This window comes from Staurois parvus, unplaced genomic scaffold, assembly GCF_062004578.1.
Source record: "Staurois parvus isolate SC_StPar_1 unplaced genomic scaffold, SC_StPar_1.0 ptg001014l, whole genome shotgun sequence".
Lineage (NCBI taxonomy): Eukaryota > Metazoa > Chordata > Amphibia > Anura > Ranidae > Staurois > Staurois parvus.
The window spans coordinates 1,196,012-1,209,114 of NW_028318810.1; the positions used below are offsets into that span (position 1 = coordinate 1,196,012).

Consider the following 13,103-nt stretch of genomic DNA (forward strand, 5'->3'; position numbering starts at 1 on the left):
GTCAAGTTCCTCCACCCCAAACTGGCTCCTCCATGTCTTTATGGACCTTGCCTTGTGCACTGGTGCGCAGTCATGTTGGAACAGGAAGGGGCCATCCCCAAACTGTTCCCACAAAGTTGGGAGCATGAAATTGTCCAAAATGTCTTGGTATGCTGACGCCTTAAGAGTTCCCTTCACTGGAACTAGGGGGCCAAGCCCAACCCCTGAAATACAACCCCACACCATAATCCCCCCTCCACCAAACTTTACACTTGGCACAATACAGTCAGGCAAGTACTGTTCTCCTGGCAACCGCCAAACCCAGACATGTCCATCGGATTGTCAGACAGAGAAGTGTGATTGGTCACTCCAGAGAACACGTCTCCACTGCTCTAGAGTCCAGTGGCAGCATGCTTTACACCACGCTTTGCATGGTACTTGGTGATGTAAGGATTGGATGCAGCTGCTCAGCCATGGAAACCCATTCCATGAAGCTCTCTACACACTGTTGTTGTGCTAATCTGAAGGCCACATGAAGTTTGGAGGTCTTTAGCTATTGACTCTGCAGACAGTTGGTGACTTCTGCGCACTGTGCGCTTCACCATGCTCTGACCCCACTCTGTCATGTGACGTGGCCTATCACTTGGTGGCTGAGTTGCTGTTGTTCCCAGTTGCTTCCACTTTGTTATAATCCCACTAACAGCTGACTGTGGAATATTTAGTAGCCAGGAAATGTCACGGATGGACTTATTGCACAGGTGACAACCTATCACGGGACCACGCTTGGAGTCACTGAGCTCCTGAGAGCGACCCATTCTTTCACAAATGTTTGTAGAAGCAGTCTGCATGCCTAGGGGCTTGATTTTATACACCTGTGGCCATGGAGGTGATTGGAACACCTGAATCACATGATTTGGAGGGCGGGGACAATACTTCTGACAATATAGTGTATATATATATGTAGGGGTTGGACAAAATAATGGCACCAGCTCAGCAGCACCAACAATTTTCCCTCTTTGGAGCTCAGTAAGCTCTGACATGACTCTGTATTAGTAGCAGTACACGCCGTGAATGATGACACTGAGGCTTCCCAACTGTTAGCTAGGTGTCTCATCACACAGCAGAAACAAAACAATGTTCCATCACTTCCACTTTCAACACAAAGCATGTTGTCACACCTGCACATCACGTAGTGTTCTAACCCGTGTACAGACATAGTACATACAACCCTACCTATGGAGAATGACAGACATTTACTACCACACAGTCTAGAGAAGCTGCGCTTTGCAGCCAACCAGCTTCTAGCTTCAGATTGTTCATTTAAACGTTGAAAAACAAAGCTAGAAGCTGGTTGGTTGCCATGCACACTTCCAGCCTAGAAAGTTCCCTCGTGAGCTAGAGGTTCTAGGAGACCACGCCTCTAGAGCACAACATCCACACCTCTTCCCGCCTCCACCGCCCGCGGTCCACACTGTCACCCCTCGAGCTTGCCCCTTCCCTTTCTCTTATTGCACGGTATACGAAGGAGGCGGGGCATTGTGGGAATACTGCGGCAAGGAAGTGACAGAAGAGAAAGGGCAGGCGGATGGGCGGAAGCTGGGGGGAAGAAACTTCAGAGAGAGGGCAGGTTGACGGACTGAAGCTGGCGGAAGTGACGTCAAGGAAAGGGCAGGGGGTGGCCAGTGAGTGCCAGAGCCTTCCAGAAAGCAGGGACCGGCTGCTAGTTGCTGCGTGAGGTATGTGTGTCAGGGAGGATGGCTGACATTGTACGCTTTGTGTTCCGCTGACGTTGTGTTGTAGAGAGATGCACTCAAACACGTGTAGTTCTGGTTCCCTGTAGTCAGGCATACTCTGTGGTTGGTGTCCCCTGTGGGGGGCCTTGCTCTGGAGTCTCACTGTAGTGAATGGACCTCTATGGATAGTTAGCAGTGTACAGTGTGCTGGGAGTCCCACACACTGGCAGGTCACATGTGGGGTCCTCACACCTCTGCTGCACCCCTGCCTAGACCCTCAGTGCAAGCTAGTCTGCTGCACCCCTTCCCTAGACCCTCAGTGTATACTAGTCTGCTGCACCCCTTCCCTAGACCCTCAGTGTATACTAGTCTGCTACACCCCTTCCCTAGACCCTCAGTGTAAACTAGTCTGCTGCACCCCTTCCCTAGACCCTCAGTGTATACTAGTCTGCTGCACCCCTTTCCTAGACCCTCAGTGTAGTCTAGTCTGCTGCACCCCTTCTCTAGATCCTCAGTGTAAACTAGTCTGCTGCACCCCTTCCCTAGACCCTCACCCCTTCCCTAGACCCTCACTGTAAACTAGTCTGCTGCACCCCTTCCCTAGACCCTCAGTGTAAACTGGTCTACTGCACCCCTTCCGTAGACCCTCAGTGTAGGCTAGTCTGCTGCACCCCTTCCTTAGACCATCAGTGTAAATTGGTCTGCTGCACCCCTTCCCTAGACCCTCACGGTAGTCTAGTCTGCTGCACCCCTTCCCTAGATCCTCACGGTAGTCTAGTCTGCTGCACCCCTTCCCTAGATCCTCACGGTAGTCTAGTCTGCTGCACCCCTTCCCTAGATCCTCACGGTAGTCTAGTCTGCTGCACCCCTTCCCTAGATCCTCACGGTAGTCTAGTCTGCTGCACCCCTTCCCTAGATCCTCACGGTAGTCTAGTCTGCTGCACCCCTTCCCTAGATCCTCACGGTAGTCTAGTCTGCTGCACCCCTTCCCTAGATCCTCACGGTAGTCTAGTCTGCTGCACCCCTTCCCTAGAGCCTCACGGTAGTCTAGTCTGCTGCACCCCTTTTCTAGAGCCTCACGGTAGTCTAGTCTGCTGCACCCCTTCCCTAGATCCTCACGGTAGTCTAGTCTGCTGCACCCCTTCCCTAGATCCTCACGGTAGTCTAGTCTGCTGCACCCCTTCCCTAGATCCTCACGGTAGTCTAGTCTGCTGCACCCCTTCCCTAGATCTTCACGGTAGTCTAGTCTGCTGCACCCCTTCCCTAGACTCTTTACAATGCGAACAAATCCATTGCGTTTGCAACCATTGTTTGTGTGTCATTAAGGCTAGATTCACATCCATGCAGACTGTGGATTTTCTTTTTTTTTTGCCAATAGGAAAGTATTGATTTTGATGCGACTTTGGATGGGTGTGGCCAGGGGTAGACTGACAACCCATGGGGCCCCCGGGCAATAGGGGATCATGGGGCCCCTGTGTCCTTGCCCAAACTCAAAAAAGCCTATGAAAAAGGTACCAGGGCATCTCATGGGGCCCCTACTGACCCCGGGCCCTCGGGCAGTGCCGAGTTTCCAAATGGTCAGTCCACCCCTGGGTGTGGCTTTGATGCTACTTGAGTGTAAAGTTGCATCAAAGTCAATTCTTTCCTATTGGCAAAAAAACCATCAAAACGCAACATTTTTGTTCTTCATTCGGGCCTATTGAAGTCTATTACACACAATGCAGTCTGCTGCAGAAAAAGTCCCTGATCCTTTCCAGAAAACGCACCAGCTCAAAACGCACAGATGTGAACAAGATTCATGGGAAATCATGGACTGCAGTGCATTTCTGCAAACTGGAAACCGTGTTGAAATCTGCATAAGGCTAGGTTCACACCTATGCAGTTTGCGTTTGATCTGCAGTGCTTTTTGCGGCGTGTTTTGCGTTTTTGCACATGCATTTTTTACGTGTTTTTGATGTTTTGTTTTTGTTTTTTTCCAACTTGTTGCTGGGCAGCACTACATGTATTTCTGCAGCGTCTCCATTGAAGTCTATTGAACAAAAAACCCAACATTTTGCGTTAAAAAAAAAAAATTCCGCGATCCTTTACAAAAAACCGCACCGGGTGAAAACTCGGATATGTGAACCAGTCCCTTAGGAAATCATGTTAAAAGGACTGCTGTGTGTTTCTGCAAAAGCAATGGAAAACACATAGGTGTGAACCTAAAGTAATTTAACAATAATGCCCGCTGCAGATCACAACTGAGGTGTGGGAAATGCGCATGGATTGCGGGTTTTCTGCACCGCGTATTATTGTGAACCAGCACACTAAAACATTTTCAGTTCCACAATATTTCTGTGTTCATTTATTTACAGATCAGTCTTCCTCTGGTTTGCATTGTTGGAATTTAAAAAAAAAAGTAAAAAAAAAAACATAAAAAATAAAGCTAACTTTAAGTGCTAAATATCGCAAAACATAAATATCTAAAGCATTTGTTAAAGTGAAACTAAACCCTCCTATTCTTTTCAGCCAAGGAGATGGCTGTATCCGCTTCTGTGTGATCCGCAACTGCCATGGTGCTGCACCTGAGATCAGCTCCACCCATTTGTACCGGTATTTTGAAACCATTAAATTGATGGGTTTAGTTCCGCTTTTGCCTACTTTTGAGAGAAATACCGCATGAGATATTTTAACTCAAAAATTCATGCTATATTTATCTCTTAGGCCTCTTTCACACGGGCGTTCTGAATGTCCGATTTTCATCTGTCCGTTTACAGATGAAAAACGGATACTATGGACTAGCGGATGTAAACGGATGATCATCCATGTACATCCGTTATTGGACATATCCGTTAACATCCGTTTTTTTGAACAGAAGAAAACCCTATTTTTCTTCCGTTTAAAAAAAAAAAAAAAAAAAAAGAAACAGAACAGATGTAAATGGATGTAAACTGATCTGTTTTTTCTTTGAAAAAACGTGATTGAACTGATGAAAAAAACGGAACTCCCGTGTGAAAGGACCCTTAGTGAACTGATCCCAGTGTGAGTTAACCTCCTTAGAGGTATTCCCGAGTGTAGCTCGGGGTAACATGTCAGTGCCAAAAGCGGTAACCCCGAGCTACACTCGGGCATCCGGCTTCTGTGTTCCGGTCCCTGTGACGTCAGGACGTACGGGCGCCGCCGGCGGCAGGAAATTTGAAAATTTTAAAAAATTTAATTTTTTTCAAAACATTTTACATAGCAAAATATTGCTGTTTCAACCCATTTCACATACATATTGTCCCGAGTGCTTTGTCCTGTGCCCTGCCTGCATTTTGTCTGTTCTTTCTGCCTGGAAACTGAGAAAACTCCATGGCGTCCAAAAAGTGTCCCTTTAGGACAAAAGCGGTTTTAGACCGGCTAGAGAACAGCGATAGTAAATCAGAACCACTTGCAGAATTGAGTGATAATGATTCGTGGGGAAATTCATCATCAGACACTGAAAACGATTTTGCGACTTTGCTCAGCGATGTACGAACTTGGCGCTCTATTTCAATTTTCAGTGTTTTTGGTTTGATTATATTATTGAATTAAATGTATTATTATATTATTATTTTTTATGATTATTAAATTATAATTTATGATTTCGTGTTTCAAATTTTATCATACCCGGGATGTTTACTAGACTCTTGTTCGGACAGATTTCAGTGAGTTATTCCTAAAAATTACAGCCTACAATTAAAAAAACTACATATTTCCATGCAAAAAAATGGTACCGATTTCAGCACCAAAAATCTGAAATAATCATACCGCCAGGGAGGTTAAAGGTTAAATTTACCATTAAAAATAACTAATGCTGTAAATGCACATGATTATGCAGATTAAAATAAATGTGCCTTTTTATAATTTTTTTTTTTTTTTTTTTTTTACAGGATACTGAAAAGCATTGCATCCATGATCAGCAGGCTGCAATGTCAGGCTCCTGCACAGTCTTCCTCCAGCTTTGTGCCTTTACCTCTACAAGGCTGGAGGAAGAATGAATCTGATGAGTGCACTTGGTATTCATTGAAACTGCAAGTCTGTTTGCCGCAGTGGCACAGATCCCTGTGAATGAATGATGCCGTGTGCAGACCCACTGTTTTTACAATGTGATAGCGGGTGCGGGGAGAGGATTCCCTTCCCGCTGTCATGTGAAGAGGGGGCACCCTAAATACAGGTGAACGTAGCGTTTATTGAAAAGTCACAAAATGACTTTTCATTTAAAGGTAGTGTTAGTAAACTAAAAATGATTATGTTGTAACTTAACCAGTTCTTCGATATGGTGGCTGCATTAGTTTTCTTTTTTAGGTTTTTTTCCTTTATTTTCACCTGGTGATCTGGCCAGTAGCTGTTGTTTTTTTTAATAAAATATAATATATATAGTGTAGCGCTATTAACCACTTCCAGTCCGGACACTTTTACCCCCTTCCTGTCCAGGCCAATTTTCAGCTTTCAGTCCTATCACAATTTGAATGACAATTGCGCGGTCATTCAACACTGTACCCATATGAATTTGTTAGCATTGAAGCGCTGCGCTTTGTGATTGGTCCGCTGTCTTCTGGGACCTGTCATGTGTCCTAGAAGACGCCGTACCATTCACAAAGTGCAGCGCTACTCGTGCATGCGCACTGGGCACCTGGCTGTCAAGCCGAGAGCCCACACTAAAGAAGCCAGCGCGGGAAGACTACAGCGATGGACCGAGGAACAGGTAAGGTTCTGCTGCAGAGCTGAGCGGCCGGCCCGGTATTCTAACACGGCGGCGGTGGAAATACCAGCCTGGCCACTCCATATTCGCTCCATAAGACACACTGACATTTTCCCCCCTTTTTGGGGGGGGGGGAAAAGTGCGTCTTATGGAGCGAAAAATACGGTAATCACTTATTATAATGTACAGCGCTGAGCGAACTATTGGCGCTTTATAAATACTGTATAATAATAATAATAATTAGCATATGGAATTATTTTAGTATTTAATAGCGCTACACTATACATATTATTTTTTATTTTTCTACACCTTGGTTTTAGGTTTAGGTGTCAGCAGCTTAGGGTTAGGTAAGATCCTTATAGGCGCAGGAGGACCCATTATTATTAGCTGTTGTTTTTCAGCTTCCTTTAACCGCTTGCCCTCTGGAAGATTTACCCCTCCCCCTTTATGACCAGGCCATGTTTTTGCTATACAGTGCTGTTCTTCTTTAACTGACAATTGCACAGTCAAATGAGTTTTATATATTTTTTTTACATAAATAGAGCTTATTTTGGTGGTATTTGACTACCACTGGATTCTGTATTTTTTTTTTTTTGCGCTATAAATGAAAAAAGGCAGAAAATTTTGAAAAAAAAAAAAATATTTTTTACTTTATGCTATAAAACTTATCCCATAAAATTATAAAATGTAAGCCAAAATGTACTCTGTTACGTCTTTGTTAAAAAAAAATCCCAATAAGTGTATATTAATTGGTTTGCGTGAAAATGACAAATGATGGTTTATACAGTATACTGCAGTTTTTTTGTTTTTTTTGTTTTTTTAATACAAGCAATGGCGACAATCAGCGACTTATAGCGGGAGTGTGATAGTACAGCAGGCATTCTGACACTGGCTAACTGACATGACCAGTGACACTAATACAGTGATCGGTGCTAATTAAAAGCACTGACACTGTACTAATAACACTGGGCAGGGAGGGGTTAACATCTGTGGCAATCAAAGGGGTAACAATGTGCCTAACTATTTTTGTACTGTTTTAAGAGGGGATGTAACAGGTTTTGTCTCCCTGCTTTGCAGGAAGGCAAAAGCCTTCACATCCTCGCTGTCAGTAGAGAGATCTGTGTTGTTTACCAACACATATGGCATCCAGTCATGCGCAGTTTGCCTGCCCGCAGAGCCGCGCAACGGCTTGATGTGTCACCAGCCGTGTACCTCGGACACGGCCAATGACAGATCTGTGTACCGGCCCCGTTGCCAGTACCATGTGACCTGCTGTGACCAATCACAGGTCACATGACAGTTGTATACAATGGATGGCTTCCTTTCATGCCCTCCATTGTATCCAAGTGTGGCTAGCTGTAAATGGTCACAGCGATCACATGCACAAGCTGGGCCAATCAATGCCCAGCTGTGTCATGTGATTAGCTGTGGCCAAATCACAGTTAAGCACAAAAAAATCCCCTGAATGAATCAATGTCATTCAGATGCTTGCTTATAGCAAAGTAATTCTTTGCTATAAAAAAATTGTGTAAAAAAAAAAAAAAAAAAATACTGATCACTTCCTACTATGGTAACATTATACTACTTTGGTCATAGTGAAATATGAAAAAAAATCTTAAAGAGAAGAAAATTTAATAAAAAATATGAAAACATCAATTTTTTTTTTTTTTTCGCACTGTCACCAGTCAGTGTCCCTGTTCACCGCCATGCCAGTTATATGATGACACTGTACTGCACTGGTGACAGTATGTAAAAAAAAAAAAAAATAGTGAAAATAATTTTTTTTATTTCTTTCCGAAAAATTATGACAAAAAAATTACAACTTCAAAAAACTCGCCATGCCTCTTATGAAGTACATCGGACTGTCTACTTTGAAAAAAGGGGTCATTTGGGGGATATCTGTACTATTCTGACATTCTTGGACCTCAAGAAATTATATTGGCTGTCAGTACTTCAGGATTGATCAATATTCAGATATATCCCATAGTTTGTGAACTCTATAACTTTCCTACAGACTAAATAATGCATCCTAATTTGGGTTATTTTCACCAAAGACGTAGTAGAATACATTTTGGCCTAAATTTATGAAGAACAATTATTTATTTGCAAACTTTTATAACAGAAACAAAGAAAAATGTGTTTTTTTTTTTTCAAAATGTTTGGTCATTTTTTTTAATTTAGCAAAAAATAAAAACCCCAGCGGTGATTAAATACCACCAAAAGAAAGCTCTAGTTGTGTGAAGAAAATGATAAAATGTTAGTTTGGGTACAGTGTTGTATGACCGCGCAATTGTCATTCAAAGTGTGAGAGCGCTGAAACCTGAAAATTGGCCTGGGCAGGAAGGGGGAAAATTGCCCGGTATGGAAATGGTTAAAAAGGTTCTGCACTCCGGTTCGTAATGACCAATTTCAGTTTTGTAAGTCTCAATGTCTTTTAGAAGGGGGCAGCTTTTGCATTACAAAGCCCACTGTTTTGGTCTTGTGTGTTTATTTTATGTTCTTAACTTTCTGCTACCCATTGTTTAGTTATTGTTTTCCTGTCTGTGCAGTTACCTCACCTACTTGCACAATGGTTGACTACAGTGTGTGGGATCACATTGAAGTATCCGACGATGAGGATGACACCCATCCCAACATTGATACAGCTAGCTTGTTCAGATGGCGTCACCAGGTGAGAGAAAAAGTTGTATTTTGCAGATTTTAAAGCGGGCCTGTTGTACATTGTAATTGTAATCTTTCCATACTACTGAGGCAAAAATTGTCTTCGATGTACAATTACAAAAGTTCACTCTAAGGCCCCCCTGGCCTTTTATAGCTCCAAGAAGGCTCCAATTCTCAAGTCATAGCTTACCCAGTCCTCCTGATTTCATATGACAGTGCTTGGCCAATCACCAGCATTGTCGCATTCTCCTCCATACCTGAAAGTACCAGGTTTTTTCTTTACATTGGTGGCTGAACAGAGTGGTGGAGGTGTGAAGGAAAATCATGTATATGCCACTGGGGAGGGAAGGGTTGTAGTATGAGGTGTGTTCAAGTCAAACCGGGACTTTTAATTTTAAAGGTTTAAAAAGGCGTGGTGGTAGTACACGCAGTGTGACCTATTACTGATAGGCGGTACACGTGTCGCGGGCCAATCCTGAGACCAATGGCAGACAACCATGTTAGTGCGTCCAAGGAACAGTGTATGGTGATGATGTTTCTTGTGAATGAAGGGGCAAAGCCCATGAATATCTACAGAGGATTTCAAGCACAGTATGGTGATGAGATGCTCAGCTGAAGTAAGAAATTTGAATGGTGTAAACGTTTCAAAGATGGCGGTACGTCCATCAGTGATGATCCTAGTCATGGTGCTTCCCAGCCCACAGCAGTCATTCCTGTGAACATTCGGTGCATGGAACGCCTGATCCCGGATAATCGACGCATAACCATGTCGTAAAATTGCACAAGTGATACATTTTTCTGTGGGAACAGTGAACACAATGATGACGAAGTGAAGCCGGCTGTCCTAGGATGGTTCAGGCGTACTGACAAATCTTTCTATGCCGAAGCTTTCCAGGCATTAGTTAAACACTGGGATAAGTGTATGAATATAGCAGGGGAGTATGTAAAAAAATAAATGCAAATTCTACTCTGTGAAATTTGTCCTTTTTTATTATATAAACTCAAAAGTCCCAGTTTGGCTTGAAAGCCCCTCATATATGAATCATGACTGAAAAGTTTTGAACTAACTATCCATGTTCTTTACTAACATTCCCATTATTTTTTTAGGCCCGTGTCGAGAGGATGGAGCAGTTTGAAAAGGAGAAAGAAGAACTACAGAAAGGGGCAAATGAATGCAAGAAAAAAATACTAGATTGTCAGAAGAAACTGAAACAGCTGGATGTCCAAGAATCTGCAAAGACAGAATCACAAAAACTGCAGCAGGAGGTGGAGCAGCTGAAGAAAGAGGAGAAGAAGTGGCAGAGGAAGGAAGATGACCTGAAGAAGAAGGAAAAGAACATGCCATGGAATGTAGACACTCTTAGCAAAGAGGGCTTTAGCAAGGTATAGTATAACATCACTGACCTAATATCCAAGTACCGCCCAGCACGCACACTCCGTTCCTCACAAGACCTCCTTCTCTCTAGTTCCCTGGTCTCCTCCTCCCATGCCCGCCTCCAGGACTTCTCCAGGGTGTCACCCATCCTCTGGAACTCCCTGCCCCAACCCATCAGATTACCACCTACTCTCCTCTCCTTTAGGCGCACCCTGAAAACCCATCTCTGCAGGGAAGCCTACCCCACCCCCTGCTAACTTGCCGACCTCCTCCACTCTCCCTACCACTCCATCCCCCACAGCTTTCTCCTCCTGTACCACTATCCCCTCCCTCCTAGATTGTAAGCTCGAAAGAGCAGGGCCCTCAATCCCCTCATGTTTTGCATTGTATTGTATTGTTCTGTCACATGTTCTGTCCCCCTTTGTAATGTACAGCGCTGAGCGAACTATTGGCGCTTTATAAATACTGTATAATAATAATAATAATAACATGACAAATTTTACAAATCACACAGCCTCTTCCAGTGCACTGGCTTTTGGGGACTTAGGAATTTGTCTTTTTTATTTCCCTTTTAATAAGAACCTTTAAAACCTCATAATGAAACCAAGCTCAAATTTTGGACAATTCCTACTGTGTCTGTTCAAATTCGAGTTCTGGGTGTCCTTGCATGCACCATATGATTCATCAGACATTGATTTTAAATCAGCGAAACAGAGTTAGAAAATTATCGGCCGAAAAGTGCAGTCAGTATACAGCAGCTGCCTTCATAGAATAGCTGGCAGTGGTGATTCCGCCATTTACGCTGTTATCATGGATGTAGGAATTGGGCTGAACGAGAGAAAATCAACCCCTGTACCTTACTCGCTTCATTAAAAACCTTTAACTGGCCGTGTGATCATTTGTAGTAGCAAAAGTGGTCACAGTAAAGAGCTTTTTAGAGTTATTCAGATGAAATAATTTCAAACCAGGCCTTAATTTCTTCAAAACCTGAAATACGTCCTGTGAATTCTATGGTTTCCCGTACTGGGAGCTGCACTGCCCTATGCGGTTTCCTTGCGGAGGCATTTTTTGAAAAGGTGCAGGGACCTTTTCCCTGTATTTTCATTGGGTACAGCAGCCTATACAAATGAGTGGGCTGCTGTGCCCAAGCAAACGCAGCCACGAAGAAACCACGTAGATGCGAACCAAGGGCTAATGGGACGTTAAAGGGTAAGTTCACCTTGGGTGATCCAGCAGCCAGAGAGAGAAGTAGCGCTGCTCTATGTAGGCTCACTATCCAACACCACACTCCTGTAATGTGTGTGCTGGCCCAGTAAGCACACCTGTACTAATGATCAAAGGAAGATCCAGAAAAGTTGCACTGAAACACACATCTACTTTATTAAACTGAAAACAATAAAAACACCGAAGAGTACACCAGTGGGGGAGAAAGGTTACCTTTCTCCCCCACTGGTGTACTTTACGGTGTTTTTTATTCTGTCTTCAGTTTAATAATGCAGACTTGTGTTTCAGTGCAGCTTTTCTGGATCTTCCTTTGATCATCCCCTTGGATGATATTCAAGAGTGGCTTCCCCCACCCCTGGCCAAAAATGTTTAAAATACCGGGGCCCCTTTTTATTGCATTGTAAATTTTCATACAGAGGAAAACTTGCCCCTTAAAGCAGACAATAGATGAAACTAAATATGGCGATTCAGCAGGGACTGGCTGAATTTCAATCAGTGTGAGGCCACCCCCCATTTGGCAGAAGTCAATATTTTGATCAACTTCTGTTAAAGGGAAATGCTTGAATACTTTTGTCTTGCAGTGGCTGCAGCCGCTGATCAGTGTATTTAGACCAGGGGTGGGCAAACTTTTTGACTTGAGGGCCGCAGTGGGTTCATATATTGGACCCGGGGGCCGGACCAAGAGTAGATGAATGATGTGTCATCCATAGTAAGTATAGTAATATTCCCCCATAGTAATTCATCCCCCCTATAGTAATTCATCCCCCCTATAGTAATTCATCCCCCCTATAGTAATTCAATTTACTTACCTTTGCTCCGCGCATTCCTCTCGCCGTGTTCCCGCACCGTTCCGGTCTTCAGGGCGGACTGTGAGAGGAGCCTAGCTCCCCTCATGTTCGTGACGCTGCCCCACCTACACACATCCTGACAGCCATCCTGACAGTATCACGCTCCGCGGGCTGGATTAAAAGGTCCGCCGGGCCGTATACGGCCCGCGGGGCGTAGTTTGCCCATTGCTGATTTAGACAGTGGCGGGTCCCACTGTCAGAATACAGTGCCTCAGCGGGGGAAATCTGGCTGAACGAAAAACAATGTATTTTAAACCGCCAGTTTTGCATTTCTTTCTAAACATCTGATTTTCTCTTTCTCTAGAGTGTGTTTAATGTAAAAGCAGAAAATAAAGAACAATCTGAAGAAGAGAAGGAGCAAAAACACAAAACCTTTGTGGAAAAGAATGTTAAGCTGTTAAAACATTTTGGTAAGTAGGAATACCCTCTCCCCCCCTATGTTCAGGGTTTGTGGCAGTGGTTCAGTAACAGGGAGATGTTTGCCTTTGTACATGCCTGGTTTGTCAACGTTGAGCCAGCGTGCCCTACGGGTTGAATGGGACACCAAACTCCATTATACATCTTTTGGGATTTTTCAAATC

The 13,103-nt window shown here is 43.9% G+C and overlaps 1 protein-coding gene across 1 annotated transcript in view; it reads left to right on the forward strand.

The window, feature by feature from the left end:
• Window positions 1-1,571: 1,571 nt before the first annotated feature.
• Window positions 1,572-13,103, forward strand: part of CDC37 (cell division cycle 37, HSP90 cochaperone) — a 29,710-nt gene continuing 18,178 nt past the window's right edge. The window contains exons 1-4 of the mRNA XM_089657630.1: window positions 1,572-1,715; window positions 8,964-9,085; window positions 10,183-10,458; window positions 12,827-12,932. Of these exons, the coding sequence (XP_089513756.1) occupies window positions 8,984-9,085; window positions 10,183-10,458; window positions 12,827-12,932 (484 nt within the window). The 5' untranslated portion in view covers window positions 1,572-1,715; window positions 8,964-8,983. The remainder of the gene's footprint in view (window positions 1,716-8,963; window positions 9,086-10,182; window positions 10,459-12,826; window positions 12,933-13,103) is intronic.